At 33.5% G+C, this 23865-nt stretch overlaps 1 protein-coding gene across 2 annotated transcripts in view; it reads right to left on the bottom strand.

Annotated features, from left to right (window-relative positions):
• The window catches only part of URI1 (URI1 prefoldin like chaperone), a 67283-nt gene that overhangs the window by 16896 nt on the left and 26522 nt on the right, over positions 1 to 23865 (bottom strand). The window contains exons 2-4 of one of the 2 annotated variants that reach the window (XM_043985512.1): positions 18730 to 18764; positions 7445 to 7523; positions 6322 to 6457 (exon numbers count right to left, since the gene is read on the bottom strand). In XM_043985512.1, the coding sequence (XP_043841447.1) occupies positions 6322 to 6457; positions 7445 to 7523; positions 18730 to 18764 (250 nt within the window). The remainder of the gene's footprint in view (positions 1 to 6321; positions 6458 to 7444; positions 7524 to 18729; positions 18765 to 23865) is intronic. The other variant, XM_043985513.1, reaches the window with a different exon arrangement.

Here is a 23865-nt window from a genome sequence, read left to right as displayed (position 1 = left end):
GCAAATTAACAGTGCAAACAAGGTTACAGAGTACATGTTTAGTGTAGGAAAAAGAAGAAATTGTTGAAAAGCAAGCATACAAATTGTTCGGAGGATGTGAATACTGCTAAGCTACAAAGAGTCTTATTATCCATTAAGACAGACCCATCAGGACCACTATTCAGAAATATCACATTAGTAGAACAGACTTTAAAGGGATATTTTGCAATACAGTCTATAATTTAGATTGACCTTATGCAAATTACTAGAATTTTATATACTATTCAAAAATTTATAAATCATAAGTTTCTCATATCAATATTTCAAATGCACTGAGTATCAGTAGAAATGTCATAGTGAAGAACTTCTGAAGTTCTTGTTAAAAATCATTCCAGTATCAAGCTCTTTCTTTTCCTCTTCTGCTGTTAAGACAACTAAACATTTTCAAAACATTTTCAATACAGAGTGCCCCCTAGTGGAAATGTTTGCAAACCTCTACAGAAAACCTTTTTACCTGATACACCCAGACAAAATTAAGACAATGCAAATGTTTTCTGAAGTAAAATATAAGTGCAGTTAAATATACTTTAGGGAAGTCTTTCTTTCTAATAACAAATACAGCCTCACAATAGGACAATTATGAATATACTCTACTACTTAAGTTCGCAAAGAAAGGAACAAATATTTAAAGATTTAAAAAAAGGAAAATATGGAAATACAACAAAGCTTGAATTTAAGCAAATAACAGGTTGAGTTTTTATTTTCTATGAAATGTACTATAATTTCTTCCTTTCTAAAGCTTAGTTATTATCAGACTCATGAAATATCCAATTTTTCCTTTTACAGAAGAGAAAATAGCCCAAAAAGATGAAATGATTTGCTTATGATTAGTTGCTTTTTTTAAACTCTCTTTTGGCCAAATTAATAATATAAATAACATTTTTTAATTGGATGAGAAGATGCTAGGAAACTGTAAAACTCCTTCTTTGGGGCCACAGTAATTATTTATCTTCAGGATTTTTTTAAAAAATTAAAACTGCAATTCACCTATTAAAAATTTGCACTATATAGAGCAGGTACAGCTATGGAAAACATCTACATTTAAGGTTTCCAAACCACTGAACTTTCTCCTAAACCTAAACAGTAAAAGTTTTATTTTTAAGCATTGAACTACAAATTGTTATAACCATTTGTAGAAAATAAATAACTTTAGAGGTATTGAAATACCTTTTGAATATACTTTTAAATTGACTTATCAAAATTATTAAATGCCTAGTAAACACCAGCAAATAATAAAAACCAATTGAGGAGATTAGTTTCAAGTTTTTGTCCTCATTTTTAACAGTGAGAACAACATATTGTAAAAATGTGTTTTTAGGTTTCTTTTTTTCAATTTCATTTGCTAAGGTCAGAATACTCAGGCAGGTTTTCTCTTAAAAGCAACTGTTTTTTTAGAAGTATTATTTAGCAGAAATACTTAATTCTGTAAATACTGGATCAAAAAAGATGATTTATAAAATTTGAAGGGATCTTGGGGTTTTTATGTTTGTTTTAGTTCATACCTATCATTTTATTAATGCTGGCATTTTCTCTGATAGAAATTCTTCACTTTTTTAAAGTGAATGCAAATGCAAATCAGTAATTCAACCTTAGAGTTGTCTGGGGATACTGAGATGTTAAGTGGCTAGCCCAGGGTCACATAGCTACCATTTGTCAGAGGAAGAACTTGAATACAGGTCTTCCTGACAGGGGGCCTTCTTATCCCATTCCATGCTATCTTCCCAATTATTTTCAATAATGATTTAATCCAAATTATTTTCATGTCCTCTTCAACTCAACTTGAATATGGAATTATACCTACAACCATCCTTGTTTCACACAGTATTTTTGGGAAAACATTAACATTCTTATGCAAGTACCAGGGCTCTCTATCCCACCCCCTCTTTAGACATAATGAGTGAGTGTTTTCTACCCAGTCATATACATGTGTCATCTTCTACATTTCTATTTTCCCACTAAAGATTAAGTTTTATTATCCTTAAGTTGTATTCAACTTTCCTTGTGCTCAGGCACAGTTAACAAAAGTAACTTCATACAAATATAGCACTAACTAGGCATTATTACCTACACTGTGCAATCTGCACACACCCTAACACAAAGCTTGATGCCACTGTAGTCTAGCAATAGCTTGACTATACTTCCATATCATAAATGCCCCAATTCATTTAATTCCACAGCTAAACAACATTTTTTAATTCAAAAACATAATAGTTGCATTCTGAGGTACAAGCCATATTATACGAACAAAATATTGCCAAGAAAAGTGGCAAATGAATTAAAACTAATCATCACACAGAAAAAACAAAATTCATTTTATTCATTCAACAGATACTTGTTGAAAGCCTACTATGTATAAGGCTCTGTGGCATTAGCTTTATCTTAAAGACCTAAGAATTGATATAAAGAACCCTAATAGGGGCCAGGCTGTTCTATATTCCATAAGATCTTACCTTATAGCCCCTAGTAAAACGTTGCACACCCCATGGGCACTCAATTAAATATTAATATAGCTGAGTTGAATTATTCATTTGGTTTCCACTACAGCAGCTTCATCTTTATCATCCACTTCCAATTAGGAGACCTGTGTGTGGCCAGGGTGGTCTGTTTTAAAGATTAGAGTACATGAAAAGTTCTTTTTTCAAACATTTCAGTTGTACTAACCAAACTATCTTGCTTCTAAGTACCAAGAAATTAAGTTTTTACAATAAAACTTTTAAAGAATGCTGACTGTACGTACAGTTTGAAAGATGTATCCAAGAGACACATGCAAGCACAGGATAGCAAAATTAGGATTTCAGATAAACTTATTTGAAAAACTCAGTCCTGAATTTTACTATGCTCTATTGAAGTCGGAGTCAAATACCTCTAAAGATACAGGGATCTAGCCTCTTAAGCCAATATTTCTAATTCTTCATTTAAATGTTATTTTGAGATTTTAATACCCATAGTACAGAAATTCAAATTCAAATCATTTTTACCTATACATTCATATACGCAAATAGAACACATTACTGAAAATATCCAAAAAGGAGAGACTAGTTTATCTGTATATTGAATCCTATTTGCTCACTGATTCCCATTATGAAATTAGAGATGTATTCTTCTGGAGAAAAAAATTTACTCAAAGACAAAATAAAATACACACTTACAAATTCCACAAACTTCTATGGAATATATTTAAAGGAAACCAATTTGACAACAATACTATGTTACAAAACAAAAACTAACGAAACACTAATCTGTGATTAATCTTATCAACTGATATCAAAAATGTTAAGCACAAGACAAGATGAAGAATACCTCAACCTGCAAAATCATTTAGTTGCTTCTGGCTCTTATCAACAGGAAAAGCAGATTAAGGAAATAAATGTTTTGCCTGTAGGTAGTTTCCAAATATTTCCCCTCCCCTCCAGAGCTTATAAAAGCCTTGCAAAGTACAAACAAAACTTCCCATTGTCCTTTAACCCTTCTTTCTCTGGTTTTTCCAAATTTAATTTTTAAAATGAGAAAAAGATATATACTGATGTGAAAATCCTTTGGACACATATTGAAGTATGCCTTCTGATCTCCCGTAACTATATCTTCAAAAAGTTATATCCAAAGCCAAACTGATAACTGGGCTTACTTCTTTTGTCTCACCTAGGCCAGGCCCGCAAAAATTGGTTATAAGGAAACCCACAAAATACATTTTTCAAAATTTCATGTTTATTGAATCTCTCCACAACTTTAAGAACTGCTGTTCCAAAATTCCGTAAGGAATATATTTTCAGCCAAATATTTTGGAAACTAATGCAAAAGCAATGAGAGAGTTAACTTAAATCATTAACTTCATCAAGTATGAAGACAGAGCCCTACATAAGATATAAATTCTATTTTCCTAGAAAAAGGAACCCTAATAGAATCACTAATATAAATAATATAACGGGGCAGCTAGATGGCGCAGTGGATAGAGCACAGGCCCTGGAGCCAGGAGTACCTGAGTTCAAATCCGGCCTCAGACACTTAACACTTACTAGCTATGTGACCCTGGGCAAGTCACTTAACCCCAACTGCCTCACTAAAAAAAAAAAAATAATAATACAAGACTAGATATTCTCAAACAGCTCAAATTCTGTCTAGCCTTTCTGATCTCTTTGGCCTTAATAGTTTCAATTAGAATTAACATTTGAATATATTTTTAATTCAAATAGCTTTTTTGCTCTTTGAATGTCAAAGACTTTTTTAAAATGTGGAGAGAGCTGACTATAATACACTATATAATATAAATTTAAAATGTTTCTTCAAAATCATTACAAATTACTACAAAAATACACATAAAACTTGCTAACCCCAACAGTTTCTCAAACATATCAATATGTATTCTAAAAATTATCTTATACAAGCATTCCACCGATAAACCAGTGTTTTGGAAACTTTACTCAAAGTTATAATTCTTATTTTGTGAGCAATTGCATAAATCTCTATATACTAGAACTATTATCATACCAAAAATTATTCTATTAGCCTAGCAGATTTGGGAAACTGTTTAAGATTTGTCTCTCAAATATCTACAGAATATACAAACTTCAACAGCCATGAATCTGTCCTTCTAAATTAATTATTGCTGGTGAAAGATCTTTAAAAATATTGTTCCAGTTCTCTCCCAAAGTTACACTGATCCCCTTTTTAAACTACCCTCTAGTTCAGGCAAATGAGCCAAGCAGAAAGAATATTAGACTTGGGAGTCAGAAGACTCCCAAGGTTCAAGTCCTGGTGCTGCCACTTAGTAAATGTGTTGATCACTTTACCTCTCTGGGTCTCAATTTCTTAGTCTACAACATGAGGATAACGATATCTGCACAATCTTATCAAAACAATATCTTATATGGTTGCTGTAGAAAGTGATATAAAAAGCATCAATAAAATTCTTTAAAATGTGCTTTGTAGCTCTGAAAAAAACCACTCTATAAACGTTATCTATTGTCTAAACAAATGCTCATGTTATTCTAGATAATATTCACAAGAAAGAAAAATGTGTCAGTTTAAACCCACAGAGGAAATGATCTGTCTTTGTTCCTAGAATTCTACTACAAAATTGGTTTTGCAAGCAAGGGATACCACTACCCAGCTATGTACAGGTAAAGAAATTGACTCTTCAGGGAATTAAAAAACCTATAATATCACCTAGCCTTACTTCATTTATGCAGAGGAAAATTAATTTTTAAAAAATTAATATATATTTGTCTATTTCCACAGAGAAAGACAAAAACTGTTTGAAAAAAATGTTTTTAAAAACCCTGCATATTGGAGTGATTAGACTATCAAAAGTAGAGTTATATTTTTATGGCCACACGTTGGCAAGAACATTAGTCAAAAAATTTCATAAATCTAATTTTTTAATGGATTTTTCAGATAATGGCTACTTCAGATAAAACAAAAGGACTATAAGCAAAGTCAGCCCATTCAAATGAATAGTAACCTAGTTAGGTTATTAATAGTTTGGAGAGAAACAAAATTGAAATAAATATGACATAACAAATGCTTAAGTGAAAATAGGACAGGGACCTCAAACCACACAGTAAATATATAGGAGCATTATTTTAGTTTGAACCTTCCTCTCCATACAGATTTTAAAGATTTAGTTAATATGAACTAAAAATTATAGAATCAAATAGATCAAATAGGCAATAAGTAGCATGAAAGTCTGAAAATAATCATTATCACATTTAAAAGAACCCTAATAACTGAAATCAGTACTAACAAATGTCTTTAAAAAAAACTCAACTTACAAAATATTGGGAGAGGAAACATAATTTCTTCCAAATAAATATGCTATTCACGTTTTAAATTTCTATCTTTGCCTACATTTGCCATATAGAAAACAAATCTTCACTGCTCTACCTATAATATGTACAAAAATGACAATATGAAAACAAATTCAATCAGAGTTGTAAGGTTTTAACTGCCCATAACAATGACACATATTCTGTTTTTAATTTCTGAAAATGTATAAATATAACAATTATTGCCAAATGAGAAATTTCACCTACCACTTTCAAAGTTTTATATAATATTCTATTACCAGTTAAACTCAGTTGCAGTAATTCTTGACTAATGTATCAAGGAAGGAACCTTCACAGTAATGAACAAACAATTTGAAAATTTGATGGTTTCTGGACCTGTGTGTGTGATATGTACACGTACACGTGTACACACACACACACACACACACACACACACACACACACACACACACACACACACACACACATGAATGAAAAAGTCCTAAAAAGGAATACATACGTTTTTTCCTATGTTCTACTAAACCTACAGCCTGCTTTGCTGAGCATTTGCAAAACCAGTTGTCCCCAAGTAAAACCGTGACTTCATTAGTATTAACAAGCTGTCCTGGCATGAAGGCAAGAGGACCAAAAGGTACCTGTAGTCCAAAAGAAAAAGAAAAAAAGTTAAAAACCCACATTCCAAAGTGGATGTAAAATTTTTTAAAACTCTCAACTGGACTTTTTTTAAATTTAAGCTTGGTATTTTAATCTGACAACCTATTTTTGTTTTCTGAATGAATGTACAACAGGAGGAAAACATTCAGGACCAAAATTTTATCTTTGGGCTATGATGCTATGATTTTGGACAAGTTTTTGTTGAATTTCAAACTCTCGTTTTTCATAGGCTTGTAAAACATAGGATCATAAATGTACACATTTTTGGTTTACCCAATGATCCTGAAGAAAGCAGGCTAGTAATGAAATAATAACTTATGAAGCATCACTCTTGAAATCAGCTTTATAAAGAACAAAGTAAAAATTAATTCTAATAAAACAAATGCCTTTATGAAACACATTTTAAAATAAATGGCTTTAACAAGTTTATACAGGGGAGAATCATTTTACAAGATCTTAATTTTGGTTTGTGTAGAAAACAAGGATAAATTTACATGAAGAATACACTTAGAATAAAAGATTCAAGTTCACGGAATAAGAATAGATCACTATGTCGATATGAAGATCATTAAGAAAAAAATTAGCAGCACCTTTTTATATAAAAATCAATGTCCCAGAGCTTAATTCCGTGAATTACAAAACATTATGGTCTGTTCTTGCTCTGGGTAACAGGAAATGACTAAGTGCCATATTTCTGTCATAACTGTAGTTTTCTACACAATAGATCTGCATACCAAAAATGTCGGATTTTGTTAGCATTAATGCTATCAGTTCTTGTGTCATTCAAGTGAAAATTTATGATAGATCTGAAAGACAAGAACTGAAGCAAATGCTTGGCTATGGTTATAATTAACGTATTATTAGGTATTCTTTCATAAGTCTGAATAATATACCTTGATGCTATCGCAATATCCTTAGCTAATAAAATGACGAATTATGTTACTTTAAATGAAATATACCATACATACCATAATATCATAAGAGAGTTTATCAGGCAACGTGTTGAGTCTTTCTTGAAGAGACTCATAGTCACGTTCCACCTTCATCCTGTTGACAAACAGAGGTTATTTCATTTCTTGCACAAAATACTAAATAAATGTATACAATAAACAATTCTACCAGGAGACAGCCTGCCATTTGGCTAAATAAACTAATTTTTAAAACTACTTTTCACAGCTAAATATACTGAATCATTTTTGTTTTAAAAGCATTTTATTAATAAATCTACTTAGCAATGGCTACCATGTTAGAACAAAAACTGGGATTTTCAAAAACTCTAACAAAATATTCACAGAACAAAACTGTACACAACTCGTTCTAAAACCAGTTACTTCCCATGTTTAAATAATGCTTAGAAAAGAGAGGATGCAATAAAGAAAAGGCTAGTATTTGGGCAATAGTAACCAAAGAAACAATGAAAACAGGGCTAGTGAGAGGAGATGCAAACAAGAACTAAGGAAAGGTGGCTAAAATGTGAATATTCAAACCTTTTTAAAGAGATTACAGAAGGGGGGAAAACAATGTATAGGTTTAGCAACACTATGACACTGAAGAACACTGGTTCTAGAATAGTATAGTTATAAGAACTAATAGAAAATCTGTGAATTTTATTCAAGTTTTGTAAAAAGGCATTTACTAGAAAAACTTAATAAATTATAATTAAATCTTTCAATACAATAAACTCAATTATTCACCTCATTTTGTGGATCAAGAAAAAAAGGAAAAGGTGGTAGGGGTAAAAGTGGGGCTTTGGAATTTCTAAAATAATTACATTTGAAAGGACCCTTTATGTACAAAACTTTTATAATGGTAAAGAACCACAAACTAAGGGGATACCTATCAATTGAGAAATGGCTGAACAAATTATGGCACATGAATATAATGAAATACTGTGCCACCAGAAATGACAAAAGGGGCAATTTCAGAGAGGATTTCATGAACTGATGTAGAGTGAAGTCAGCAGAACCAGAAAAACAATTTATACAAAAACAAAAACATTCCAAAGACAAATAAACTTGAAAGACTTAAGAACTCTGACTAATGTAACAACCAACCACAATTCCAGAGGCCTAATGATGATACATACCACCTACCTCCTGACAGAGTGGTAATGGATTCCAGGTACAGAATAAGTTATATATTTTTGGACATAGCCAATATGAGAATTTGTTTTTCTTGACCATGAGAATCTTGTTTTTCTTTTTTTTTTCCCCCAATGGGGATGAAGGATGAGGAGAGAAAATTTTAAAATAAAATATATTTTTTAAAATTCAGTATGAGGCGACCAATATCCTGGTAATTTAGGTAAAATGGCATCTATGTTCATTATTTTATCCATCCCCCTCCCCTCCTCCCCACCCCGGTTAACACTGTTTAGCTCTCCCTGAAAATCATTCCGAAATAGCTTAATGCTCCTTTTCACCATTTCTGGGTAAGTGGCAATGTTTCAAGAGGGTGCTCAGCTAGGATGTAACCAATGAACATAGAGTAAATGAAAGCTGAAATGTCCAAAAGAGACAATTAAGCAGAGGTGGTACTGTCAATAGAGGGAAATATGAACAAAGCAATTAGGTAAAAGATGTCAAATATGAAGCGGGGGGGGGGGGGGGGGGGGGGGGGGGGGGGGGGGGGGGGGGGGGGGGGGGGGGGGGGGGGGGGGGGGGGGGGGGGGGGGGGGGGGGGGGGGGGGGGGGGGGGGGGGGGGGGGAGCATAAGTCACCAATGAAAGATAACTGCTCTCTGATAATGGAGTTGAATAAAAATCATGAGCTTACTTACGACCCCCTGCTTCTGAATCAACAGTAGCATATTTGATAAGAACAACCTAAAGTTATCTATCTGTGGGCTATTTCAAGGATCATCTCATTCATTCTCAAAATATCAGAGGGCAATGTGGCATAGTGGAGTTGGGAGTCAAAAAACCTGGGTTCAAATCTCACTTCAGACACTGACCATGTGACCCTGCATTGATAAATGGCTTCCCCTTTCTGTGCTTGATTCTTCCTCATGTGTAAAATGAGGTTAGACTCAATGGCCTCCAAGACCCTTCTAGTTCTCTATCTATAATCCATTTTTTTTAATTGTCTGGATGAGGAAACTACAAAGCAACAAAAGCCTTGCAACAAGTGGGTATAAAAACAAAACTAGAACCTACTTTGTGACTAATCAACTATTCTTTCTAGTATTTGCACTTTTTCCCCCTTTACAATAATTTGTTCAGACAAATCTTGAGAATATTCCTTACATTTATTTCAAAAACAGCACATAAGAAATCTCTGGGGAATATTTCATATAGAAAATATTGATTTTTCTACATAATGCCTAAAAACACCACTTTTTAAATTCTCATGGGGGAAAAAAGGATTACCCAGGGAACCATCTCTTCCTTACTAAGAAATAAAATTCATATTACTCGTAAAAAAACTTACTAAATCTACTCTGTAAAGTTTTCTTTAAATTTTCTCCTTTTCCTTATTTATATACATATTTTGAAAAAGTCCAACACCTTGATGACCACTTAAATATTGCTGTTTAGAGAGCAGTATTAGAGTTGGCATACTATGTCTCCCTATATGATAAGAAAAAAAGCTCAAAAAAAGTCTTTACATATTCAAAATTACCGATTGACAATGAAGTTGATATCAGTAAAGAAAAAAAAAATCTCCTTCAAATCAACCTAAATTCTCCAAGTCATCCAACTCTAAAACTATAAATCGTTAACAAGCATTTATTACATGGCTACTTTGTGCCAGGCACTGTGCTACTGATAATTATGTTCTAAGGAATACTGTGTGGACATATAGAAAAGAAGCCAAAATGTGGAGTTCAGTTATTTCTGAGATTTTATTTCTCTTATGCTATTTTTTGACAATGCTATTTTTTTTTGAACCAGACTAAAACTAAAGAAAAGCCACTTCAAAGAAAAAGGATATGAGGGGGAATGTTTTAAAATGCTGTCACTGAAGAAAGTAGGCCAGTGGGAGTCAAACAGTGTTCTTTGATTGGGGGAAAAAAAAAATCACAATTTGAAGAACTCTTCCAAAGGTTGAATTAGTCAGGAAGCTTGAATGTCCAATGTATAATACTTAGCAAGAGAGTGATCTCTAAATAGTTGTCCTAAATAATTTAGTTAGGAGACCACAGCTCCTGCAATACAAGATCAAAAACTTACACTGACTGTACAAACACTAGCATACAGAAGGATTCTGTTTCCAAAAAAGGTTAATATTTTTCTCATTCTGTTATATACCTAATACTTTGAGAAAGATAAACTTTTACATTTTATTTTTTATTCAATTTTGTAACTGAAAAATCAATTTGATCAAACACCAAGGAGAAAAGATGGGACTATAGGCACAGTAAGTGCTAAAATGGTTAAATACATTTGTTGGTTTCCAAAAAGAAAAAAAAAAGGACTTTTTTTCCCTCTACCTTTTCGTTGGCCTTTTAAAAATAAAAACTTACAATAATTGGCATAGAGAAAACACATTTTAGGTAAATGTGAAATTTTTGAATCAGGATACGTTGATAATATAGTCTCATAAATTTATGGTTGCTTTTTCAACTACATCCAAGTTAGTTAAGGTACAAAAAAGTTTTGTAACTCAAACAATATAAATAAAGCTTCAAAACTCTCATTAAGAATTTCAGCCAAGGTACAAATCCATAGAATACATTCTTCCCAGAAATAAAGGCATGAAACTTTAATAATATGGAAGCTGTCTAAGAGACTTGTACTTCTTTATTTTCTGAGTCCTGCCAATCACACAGGTTTATGAGTCCTTAACTTCTCACCCAAAAAAAAAAAAAAAAAAGGAGGGATATGGGGATGTTGGGAGAGAGGATAAGAGTGAGACTTAACCCTGCAGATCAGCACTAATCCCCTAAGAAATGTTTCACTTTTAAGGTATTATAAAAACCATAAAAAACAAGAGTGTTGCGATGTCTCTGATCATCTTCATGAATGCAATTGACAAGAATAACTGTTGGGAGAAAGAACCAAGTTCTACATCACTTGCTTAGGATAAAAGTGACACAAGGACTTCTGGGACCAGCTTAAAACACCAAAAAAGAAAGAGATTTAATCACTGGCCAAAAGCAATGAGATTTGCGGAATTTGATGGGTTTTTTTAGAACTGGAAGGCTTATAAGCAAGAAAAGTTGACTGAAGCCAATTTGAACAAATCTTCTGCCAACTTTTTCATTAACTAAGTTATTTTCTAATATCTTTGCCATAAAATTTTATTTTCCTACATATGAATAAAATTCAATGTGTCAAATTTTTATTCAATTACTAAAATTTTCAGGGTTTTTGGTTAAAATTCCCTTAAAATGAGGTATTTTAACTTAAACAGTATATACTGAGTTTTAATTTGCAATATTTTAAAGTTTAGAGAGTCTATAAACTTAAGTGATAACTTTTCAAGATGCTAAGTTTCATTTAAGGAAGGCTTTTTGTAACTATGTTCAGTAACTATTTAAGGACAGGCAATTTCATGAGACATTTCTAGGTTTGGACAGAAAAAAAAAATCACTCTTGTCAAAAGAAGTGACAACTTGCAACTTTCAATTCAACCAAGCAAATATGTTACTGCACACCCACTAACATATTTGCTATGTTTCCAGCAAAGGTATCTCCCAGACATAACAGTATTTGAAGATGAAAGGCAAAAGACTTTAAGTCACTGCAAGTTTGTGTGCATAGTCAAGATGTTACCTTTCTATAAAAACATCTTGAAAAAGTATATGAAGTGTGCAAGGATGGAGGAGTAGGAGACAAAGGAAAAAAAATTAAGCTAAATTTTCCAGAAGTAATATGCATTGTGGTTGTATTAAATAATGAGAATAGTTTGAATAATTAGACCTTGCATGTCTCTGTTCCATTGTTTGTCATTAATTTTTAAAACTAATCTTTTTTTAATATCAGTCACCCAACTTTTAAAAAAGAAATCAATGTCCTAATAAAGGACAAATAGAAGTATGAAACCTACTGTCAAAGTCTAGCAAAATAGAAGACACAACATACTAACATGTCTGAGAAACAGTTGGTCAAAAGATGCCCATGAATAGACATGTCCTTTTTCACTTTTCACAGAAATTCCTAAGAAATTTTGATGACTATTACCAGAAATGCACAAACTAGTTCAACTCCATCAATTGGTTACTTTCCTGAGAAGTACTCAATGAAACAAAATTTCTAGAGTTAAATTACTATTTGCATGAAGCAAGACACTATTTTGTCTTAGGAGATTTAATCTGTTTTATAAAAACATGTTTCTACAACATGAACATGTAAGTCTCAGTATTCTCTGCTCTATCATAAATATGAATAAAAACAAAGGCTTTCATCCTTTAGGATGTTTGCATAAACTTTAAGGTTTACAAAGTTTTCTTCTCAACTCTATAAGATATGTAGCCTAAGTATTATTATCCTCATTTTACTTAGCAGTAAACTGAGGCTCTAAAAGATAAAGTGACTTACCTACTGTCACATGTATGTGTCTAAGGTAGAGTTCAAACCCTACTCTCCTGACTCCAAGTAGAGTGTTCTTATTGTGCTATTAACTGTTAGACATCTTCATCCAATGAAAATAACACTGGGTTACAGTCACAGGGACTGAGTTCCAGTTTCATCTCTACCACAAACTAGCTAGTTGTGAGATTTTGGCAACCTTGACTCTCATCTTTAAAATCAGGAAAACAGTACCTACACTCTCTACCTGGTGATGAGAGTGAAATGAAGCAATCGATGAGAAGTTTAAAAAAACTAGCAAAATACAAAAAGTTAATGTTAAAGAAACACAAGTCTGTTAGGCAAATCTAGTAAATTTAGCAAACACTCTCATACCCTCCAAACAGACCAGGAACTTGAGATGATGTGTATGAATAACACTAAACTTTCTACTACTGGAAAAAGATACATATATTTTCATGGGGGCAGCTAGGTGGCACCACGGTGCACAGAGTGCCAGAGCCTAGAGTCAAAAGACCTAACTTCAAATCAACCTCAGTCACTTACTACCTGTGTGATTCTTGGTAAGTCACTTTAACCTCTGTTGATATGTTTCCTCACCTTTAAAAATGGGGATAATAACAGCACCAAAAATGAATATTCAGGTTTATGGGTAATAAGATTGATGTATACAGCAAAGCTAATGCTAAACTAGCTAACCTTTGAAAGAAGATGCAATTTTTTTATTTGAAGGCAGTGATTTTCAGACTTTTACTTGCTAAGTCTTTTAAAGCCTTTTAATTGAAACATATGACAAAGTTCCTCATGATATTCTGTGGACAAGAAGGAAAGAAGCAAAAGTTAGAGCTAGGCAGATTCCAATTCACTGAATGGCTGGGCCCAAAGAGTTGTGATCAGTGGATCACGGTCAACCTAGCAGGAAGTATCAAATGGAATACTAATCTTTGACCCTGTTCCATTCGACATATCTTGGATGAAGACATGGATGGCATGTCTAGCAAAACTATGCACGACAGGAAGCTGGGAGAGATGAGTAATAGAATGGATGCACAGAAATGGATCAGATGAGAAATAATCAGACCAAATCTGCTAAGATGAAGTTTAAAAACAATTTATTATCTATATGGACAGAACAAGGACATTACAACTACATAACAATCCATGTTAAAAGGACCTAACTGGGCAGCTAGATGGCGCAGTGGATAAAGCACCGCCCTGGATTCAGGAGTACTGAGTTCAAATCCGACCTCAGAACACTTGACACTTACTAGCTGTGTGACCCTGGGAAAGTCACTTAACCCTCATTGCCCCACAAAAAAAAAAAAAAAAAAAGGACCTAACTTTTTGCAAACTGAAGGCTCTCCAGGGAGACCAGGCTCAAACAGAATCCCTGAAAAATTTTAAATTAACAAATGAGATTGCTACAATGTTATTAGTGACTTCTGGAAAACTGTGCTAGATTTGGGCAAATGTCCTCATTGTCAAAAAAAAAAAATGCAAAAGGGTAGAGTTTTAAAATTCTATAATAGTTACCTAAATTCTACAATGTACTAAAATAATGATCTGTAAGCAGTTGGAAAGGGAAAAAATGGTCAGTAAAAGTGGGTAGTCTTCAAGAACAAGTCATACCAAACCAAACACATTTCCTTTCTGATAAGTTCTTAGACGTTTGGATAAGGAATATGTGGCAGACATCGTACATCTAGATTATAGCAAGGCACCTGACAATGTCTCCTATGGAGAAGAGGACATTTAGAATTGTTTGAGGGGGCAGCTAGGTGGTACAGTGGATAAAACACCAGCCCTGGATTCAGGAGGACCTGAGTTCAAATGCAGCCTCAGACACTTGACACTTACTAGCTGTGTGACCCTGGGCAAGTCACTTAACCCTCATTGCCCTGCCAAAAAAGATTTGTTTGAACAACTGGGTCCAATAATGATTAAGGGTGAGTATCAATCTTTTAAATGACATGTTCCAAAGCTTTAACCTTGGCCTTGTATTCTACATTTATTAAATGATTTAAGATGTGGGCATAGATAGCATTTTTATCAAATATGCAAATGACAAAGTTAGGAGCGTAAACAATAGTCAGGAAACCTAAAAAGAACCTGACTATAACAACGGGGCATTGTCTAACAAAATGGAATTTAACAAAGAGATGCATATCTGTGCAATGTTTTGTTTTTTGTTTTTTAAAATAGATGAAAATCCTTAGTGCATTAGGAAAATCCTTTGAGACAGCTTTAGAGAAAGAGAGGCAAAATTCACCTAGGATAAAAAGGCATGGTTGGTTTTTGTATTTGTAATTATATATCCCAATGCGTGGCACAAAATAGGTGCTTGCCTAAAAAAAAACCTCAAGCTATTATTTTTATCAATTAGATCAAAGAACCATCAAAATAAATGTCATAAACTTGGGTTCAAAAAATCAAGTGTACCAAGTACAAGATGAAAGAAGACCTGGACAGACAAAAGTTTGTGTGAAACATATCTGTGTTTTAGTGGACTTCATAAATATAAAATTATAACCCCAAAAAAGTCTGTGATCTTAATTTGTATTGAAAGAAGCATATTATCTTGGATGAAGTGACAGTTCTACTGTATGGTGCCATGATCAGACCACACATACAATATTTGGACAGGATGATAAGAGTTCTGAATTTAGACTCAGAGAATACTTACTGTCTGCAAATCACTAGGCACATCATTTCAATTCTCAAGGGCAAGTCAATTTCCTCATGTACAAAATAAGGAAGATGGAATAGATAAATGTTAAGGCCCCTTATAACTCTAAATGTATGATACTAGATGCCTTATTTTAGGAAGAATATTGACAAACTAGAGAATGTCCAAAGGATGAACAGCATGGTGAGAACTTGGAAACTATAGCATGTGGTATGATAGAAGTAACTATGATTTTGGAGTCAGTAAGACCTGGGGCTCAGATCCTGAACCTACTATCTGCATAACCTCCTACTACTAACTGGCTTTCTGGGCTCAGTTTCCTTATGAATATATAGTAGAAATTTGGACCAGATAACCGCTAAGGTCTCTCTAAATCCTAGGAATAGAAAGACATGTTAACTGTCTTCAAGCCTTTGAAGAGCTGTCAGGCTTTTTTGTTTTGTTTTGTTTTAAGGTTTTGGCCTGTTTTTGCCACAAAAGGCAGCGTAAAGGGTAATAGGTAGAAGATGCACAAAGGTAGGTTTTAGCTCAATGAAGAAAAAATTCCTAACAATGTGAGATAACCAAAAATGGAACTTGTTGCCTCAAAAGGGAACAAGTTTTATGTTGCTGAAAGTGTTTGAGCAAAGTACGGGTTAAACCTGATGATCTTTGAGGTCATGATGATCTTTGAGGTCACTTACAACTCATAGTTTCTACAATCCATGGCTCACTAAACATGTAACTGTCTTATTAATGAGCAAAATTAAGAATATAGAAACTTTAAAACAGGAGCAATTATCAGGCTAAAATTTTAATTGTCACTTGAACCTTACCTATTTATTGATAAAGAGAAAAAGTCCTACATATTAGTACAAAAACTGTATATATTTGCCCACAAAAGATTTAAGGTGCAATTTTGTTATTTTTTGTCTTGTTTTGTGGCCAGGCCATCCTTACTTCTGGTCTGTTAAAGTTACCAACTTAGAAAACTTTCACTGAAAAGATGTTAAGTGAATTCATCCTGGAACCAAAAGTGTATCCATCACTGCCCCAAATAAAGAGGCCCTCAAATATCACAAACAAGGAAAATCAAATACTAACAATAAGCCTCACATATCTAAGTTTCTTTAATCTTCATTTTGACATAGATATACTTGCATCTAAAATTATATTTGGTTTGCCTATGCTAAAACAAAATGATTTAAAGATCAAAATCTCAACCATTGACATTCCCATAAGTAGAAATTCCTGAGCTTATTGCATAACAAAAAATTTTTATAAAAAGTAAAATAGTTACTGTTATGAGAATAAGTTTAGATTTTAGAAACTTGCCTTCTAATTGAACCTACTCTAGGAAAAAAACATCAGCAGACAATGATACACCAAAAATTTGGATTCAAGTTTGCCTCTCTCATCCTAAGGGGAAAAAATGGAAATCTACTTTCTTAATCATATTAGAAATTATTATGGAAGAAATTTTTCAACAATTAAGAATTCCTAAAATGTTTGATGCAGATAAGATTCCAGATAAGCTGCACATAGGTTAAAAAAACTGAGATCATACATGCTATACTTTTTTTCTCTCACATCTTTGTATACTCAGTACTTAACACAGAGATTGGCAAATAGTAAGCATTTAATATATGATGACTGATTGATTACTAGAAATGATTCACTATTTTGGATGTTATATAAATAATTATTTTAACCTAATTTTACATTTTCTAATAACCTGCCCCCCCTTCCCAAAACAAAAAGGTTAAAGAAGTTAATTTACAAACCAATAGCATGTTTAAAACCCTAACAGGAATACAAGCTATATTACTGAGTTCTATTACTCTAAAAATAGAATTCTAAAAAAATGTGAGAGATTTTTAAAAATGAATTAAAAAAAGATTCATTCCTGAGCTAAGAATCTGTATTTCGAGTATTAATCTAGTCTAAATGTATATGGAAGAGCCATATGAGGGGTTTCAAAATATAGGTACATTATAGAAATGTTGACAGATTTAACTGTAGCATCAGTGGGTACAATGATAATGCTGCTCTTATTGAAAATTAATGCAGCCTTTGAATATACATATATGTAGAACTTATTAGTTTTAGATTATTTTCTGCAAGCAAATAGTCAAAATTTAATATGATGATGTATACAGATTGCACTGATTTTTTGCTCTTATCCACTGCTTGCAGACTATGTGCATTTAAACCAAAAAACATTTGATATACACTAACTATAAATTATTTCCTTGGAGATCTCTCAGGCATGAAGAAAAAGCCTCTTAAAATAAATTTAAAATATTATATGCTTGATGGTGTATAACCAGAGGTTTAATCTCACCACTAAAGGGGGCAGTTCCTATGATTCTGCAATAACCCTGCAGACAATAATCAGGACAGCTCCCGTTGTTCTCTCAGTAAAATCCTGGTAAACACAGCATGGCTATATTGTAATTTGATATCTATAAGATCAACTGCTACAGCTCATGGTAACTCATAAGATTTCATTCTCCATTAAATAGTATATTTTCCTCAAATGTCATATATGTTATTTACCAAGCATGTGTCCTATTAACTATAGATTGGCACATAAAAATAGCAAGTAACCCCTAACCTCACCTCTCCAGTAATCCCCCTCCACCAAATCTGTTCTCTTGAAAGAATGTTGTGACAGGGTAGAAATGTGGAAAATTTTCCTCAACTTAGAAAAAATTTATCCCATCACATTTGCTTATTCAAAAAACAAAAGAGAATTGTAATATACTTCTCTACCTCAAAAGAATTTCTCTAGAAATAGACTACTTCTAAGATTAGATTCAAAAAATGGTTCAGTATTTTTTCTATCATATTATTTACATATTTGTACACTTAAAAAGAGTAATTATAAGAAAAAAACATTTCACTGGGCTTCAAAACATCTGAGCACAGATATAAGCAAAAAAAATCTGAAAAGAATAAAGCACAATAAAAGAGTAACATAAAAATGATCTTTCAATAACTATAATACTAAGAAAGTGTAACAAACAATATAACAATTATATTTTACTTTACTAAAACACATGTAGATTATTTCATCAGTATTTTACGCATGTAATCAAACAGTTTTCACTTACCAATGCTGGATCTTTTCTTGGCAGCCAGTGACCACCTGTCATTAAAACAGATAACTGCTCATGAAAAAACAAGGCTCAGCATACAGCTGCAATGTCACTGTATCAGAAAAACTACAACAGCAGCTTCACAGATTTTGCAGCATCTCTGTGGACATTTTTATTTGTCAATGCACTGGGAAGTGAATGTTAGTCTTTAAGCAGTGTACTCTATCACAACACTCGAATGCAGGCTGATAACTGCAGGACAAATTACAGCTTTCCACTTCATATTGGGGTACAATACCTGCTCCATAACTATTAGGTGACATATGATATAAGATAACTACGATTCTGCACAATCTATACACCTATTTTCGATGTTACATATTTTGTAGAATACAAAAATGTTATTAATAACAGGATACCAATGTAATATCCACACTTCTTCAGTAAGAAATAAAGCAGTGGTGAAATTGTTTCACTTTATCAGTACATCTCCAAGTATTTTGACCTGTAATTTTTATTCTGAAGTGTAATAATGAATTTATCAATGTTATTCTACTACATTTTCAAGAATATACATTTAGGATAAAGAAATACTTCAAACAGCCCATTTTTTTCCCCACGAATTCTTAGACCTAGATCCCTAAAAAGACTGAACACAAATCTTAGAATATGTTTCTAAACATAACATCTAGCCATTTAAAATTGACTGTTTCTATGTTATTTGGCTATATAAAACAAGCACAAAAGCTATTTGTTTTTCTGGTCCAATTGAGTTAAAAATCATCTCTTTAAAAAATAAAACAAAACCATGCTTGATCATAGCAAAGCACTCCCAAAATTTTAGAAAAGGTATGCCCAAACATAACTCAGCTAACATTAAGCATAAGCACCAGGAAAACATATGAATATAACAATATTGAAAACTTAAGGCACAGTTTTCCTATATTTTTACCTACCTAATCTAACAATTCCAAGAACTTCAACAGTATGATCCTTATTTAACAAATAAAAAAAAACAATTTTAAAATGACATATAATTTGAAATACACCTGGTGTCTACTAATATGTTCATATATTTTATCCCAAACTACAAGTTTTTTAAGCTTACTATTAAATTCTAAATGACAATTCTTAACATAAATGCCCTTCTTTAATATCTTTTAAATAGTGAGGCAGCAATACTAGGGAAAAAAAAAACCATAGTATAATCATAGACCTAACCACACTACTAATTCAGAATTAAAAAAAAAAATCAGCTTTAAAATGAAGCTTTCCCAGTAAGTATCAATCATGTAGCAACACTTAATAATAGTGGTAATATATAATAAGAGTGCTGGCTTTACATCTGGAAGAGCTAGGCTAAAACCACATCAATCCATTTCACTGTTTCAGATTTGGTGGTGATTATGAAACAGACAAACAGAATTAAGTATAAATTGAAAAAAAAAGAAATCTTTATAAAATCCTTCTTAAAAGTTCCTATTTAATTGGCCCATTAAAAGATGAGACCAAAAACAGACAGGATGCTTTCCATTCCCAAAGCATGTCTTTCCATGCATGAAGTGAGCTAAAAGCACAAAAAGAAAAGCCCTGCAAACCATAGAGCAGCATGTTCATTAACCTCTACATGATAATCCTTTCGTAGCTGCATATTAACTAGTTACATATTCATAATCATTTACATTATTTAAAGGACCTTCTATGAAATTTTCTAGGCTATATCCATTAGCAACAATGTTAAAGGTTATAGAAGATAGTCTACTTAATGTTTCCGGGAAGACTTTTTAATTAGTAAATATGTAAATTGGGTACATATGCTTTTAATGTTTAAAAAACAAGTCATTGGTTAGGATAGCATATGCAATTTCTATCACCCTATATATTCTCCCCTTTTCCTTTCCCCAAAAGAGGACACCAATCAATTTTAATTTTATTTTTCCTTCCTGAAATAATAAGTGAATAGATACTGAAGGGCAGAACAAAGAAGAATCTATTTAGTGTTTCTCAGAAGAACAATTTACCACCAAAATATTCCCTTACATACACTTAGGACCAAAGTATCTGCTAATGAGATAAAGTACTTACAGAATCAGATGATAAAGCATTAACTAAAAGTAGCCTAAAGCAAAGCCAAATTCTGAGAATGGAGGAAGGTAACACTAACACTGACCAAGTAAATTCTCCAAAGGAAAATTAAAAGGATAAGGAAAAAAATTTCTAATGGATATTTTGAATAATCTTTTTTATGTTGGTTGTTTTTGGAAACCTGTTTTGGAGGCAAAGGAAAGGTTATTTTGTTTGGGGTCAGGATTCTTTTTATTGATTACTCTTCTACAATGCTTCTGACTAAGAAAAAATTTTAAAAGAGGAAAATATATGACACCTGAGTATACCTGATTTAAACAGTAACAACCACTTGATTTCTTGATGAAATTTAAATAATTTCATGAAACTTCAACTCATTTCTTCTTAAGGGGAACACAGGTTCATTCATTTACATATAAAAATAAACACAAGTGACTTAATTGTAGAAAAGCAATTATTGCAATTTTCAATTTGCACAAATAGCTATATCATTTGGCAATAAAGTAATGAGACTGATTTTGTGACAAATACAGAAATCTGTTTACTTTGTAGTCAACATATGTTTTATATTTATACATAAATGATTGTCACATGAAGTGTTACTAGGAACAATTTGATTTTTAAAAGTTAAACCCTACTAAATGTGCAAATCTACTCCATTTTCATTAGTGTGAAGCTTTTTGTCATTTTACAATAAGAGTTACTAGTAGGGGCAGCTAGGTGGCGCAGTGGATAGAGCACTGGCCCTGGAAGTCAGGAGTACCTGAGTTCACAATCCGACTCAGACACTTAACACTTACTAGCTGTGTGACCCTGGGCAAGTCACTTAACCCCAATTGCCTCACTTAAAAAAAAAAAAGTTGCTAGTAACTGTGCCTAGGGAAATTGTTGGACCATAAAAAAACAGACTGAACGAATTATTTCTATTTGGTTATACATTTCAACAAGGATTTCACAGTGTAGTAGAACCACAATGCTACATGAAGTAAGATGATGAAGATTCCAGCATCAACTTAACTTCACCACTTAGAAGCTATATAGCTAACTGCCTTTAGGACTCATTTCCCCACTTCTAAATCTGTTCCCTCAAGCCATAAAACAATAATTGTGCTGCCATTAAGGGTTAATGTAAGGAAAACACTGAAAGATTTAAGAATTTTTACGATTTCAGTGGCATGGGTCTTGCCTCCAAATCAGATCTCAGTCCATCCATATCTTTTAGATGTTAAGATTTAGGAATGGAATAGGACTCAAGAATCATCCAGTTCACCTCTCCTTTTATAGATAAGAAACCTGAGGCTCTGGGAGTAAAAGTGACCTTACAAGGTCACATGGACAGCAAATGACAGAGCTAAAATGGGGGGGGGGGCAATGGGGGTTAAGTGAGTTGCCCAGGGTCATACAACACAGATAAGATTTAAACTGAGGTCCTCTGGCTCCAAAATTCAGTCGTCATGATCACTATGCCACACTCCACCCCTCCCTCCTCCCCACCACACCACACAAAAATAAATTGCTTGTCACAATCTTCTGATGATGAACCTTTCCAAACTTGGCCAGGCTGGCCCTCAGGAGGTTAATCCAAGCTTTCCGATTTGCAGGGGGTTATTCAAGCTTTCAAATTGGTAGTTCCTGCCAGAGTTGGTGCTTCACTGTGGAATCAGGTGGGCAGCTAGGTGGCTCAATTGGATAAAGCACTGGCCCCTGGAGTCAGGAGTACCTGAGTTCAAATCCGGCCTCAGACACTTGGCACTTACTAGCTGTGTGACCCTGGGCAAGTCACTTAACCCTCATTGCCCCGCAAAAATAAATAAATAGGGGCAGCTAGGTGGCGCAGTGGATAGAGCACCGGGCCCTAGATTCAGGAGTACCTGAGTTCAAATCCGACCTCCAGACACTTAACACTTACTAGCTGTGTGACCCTGGGCAGGTCACTTAATCCCCAGCTGCCCATAAATGAAATAAATGAATGAATGAATGAATGAATAAATTAATTAATTTAATTATTAATTAAATAAATACAGGGAAATAAATTGGAGAATCCAGAATCACTCTCCATGCCACAGTAAAATGCCCTCTATCCCTCTTATCAATGCAGATCAGCATATGTCCTGCAACTTAAAGTCTTAGAAAAACCTGCAAACACATTAAAATACATGAACATTACTAAACTCTCTATACTAAGAAACAACCTCATAGGCTAAACCCACAAAAGATACCTTCTTTGCAAGCTCATCATAGAAGAGTAAAAATGTCTCTATTATACCTTATATGATAATTAGGGGCAGCTAGGTGGCACAGTGGATAGAGCACCAGCCCTGGAGTCAGGAGGACCTGAGTTCAAATCCGGTCTCAGACACTTGACATTTATAGCTGTATACAATACATGTTTGCACGCACACATATGTATATGTTCAAGGACCACAAGGGGGCATTGACTTATGAATTTTCCATGTTAAACACAAGAGTACCACTTCAGGCAAAAAAAAACAAAAAAACAAAACCCAGGGCACTCCACTTAGAAAAGTTCCGAATAATTACTGTCTAATATCTCCAAAGCCATTTTAAAAAAAATTTTCAGGGGCAGCTAGGTGACGCAGTGGATAAAGCACTGGCCCTGGAGTCAGGAGTACCTGAGTTCAAATCCAGCCTCAGACACTTAACACTTACTAGCTGTGTGACCCTGGGCAAGTCACTTAACCCCAACTGCCTCACAAAAAACAAACAAAAAAACAAAAATAAATATAAAAAATAAAAAAATTTCAATTATTCCTTAAGAGCCTAAGTTAATAAAATGCTAGCTTTTGTACTGCTTTGATCAGTTTTTTGGTAATTAAATGATTTGACTCTTTGTAACATGTATTCTTAGTACTGACCTCATAATCGTTGTTTTTTAAATTATTGCTTAAAAGTATATCTTGGGGGGCAGCTAGGTGGCACAGTGGATAGAGCACTGGCTCTGGAGTCAGGAGTACCTGAGTTCAAATCTGGCCTCAGACACTTGACACTTACTAGCTCTGTGACCCTGGGCAAGTCACTTAAAACTCAGTGCCCCACCCCACCCCC

The sequence above is a fragment of the Dromiciops gliroides genome, chromosome 2 (genome assembly GCF_019393635.1).
Source record: "Dromiciops gliroides isolate mDroGli1 chromosome 2, mDroGli1.pri, whole genome shotgun sequence".
Lineage (NCBI taxonomy): Eukaryota > Metazoa > Chordata > Mammalia > Microbiotheria > Microbiotheriidae > Dromiciops > Dromiciops gliroides.
Note: the sequence above shows the minus strand (reverse complement) of the source record. Positions and strands in the feature narration are given on the sequence as shown.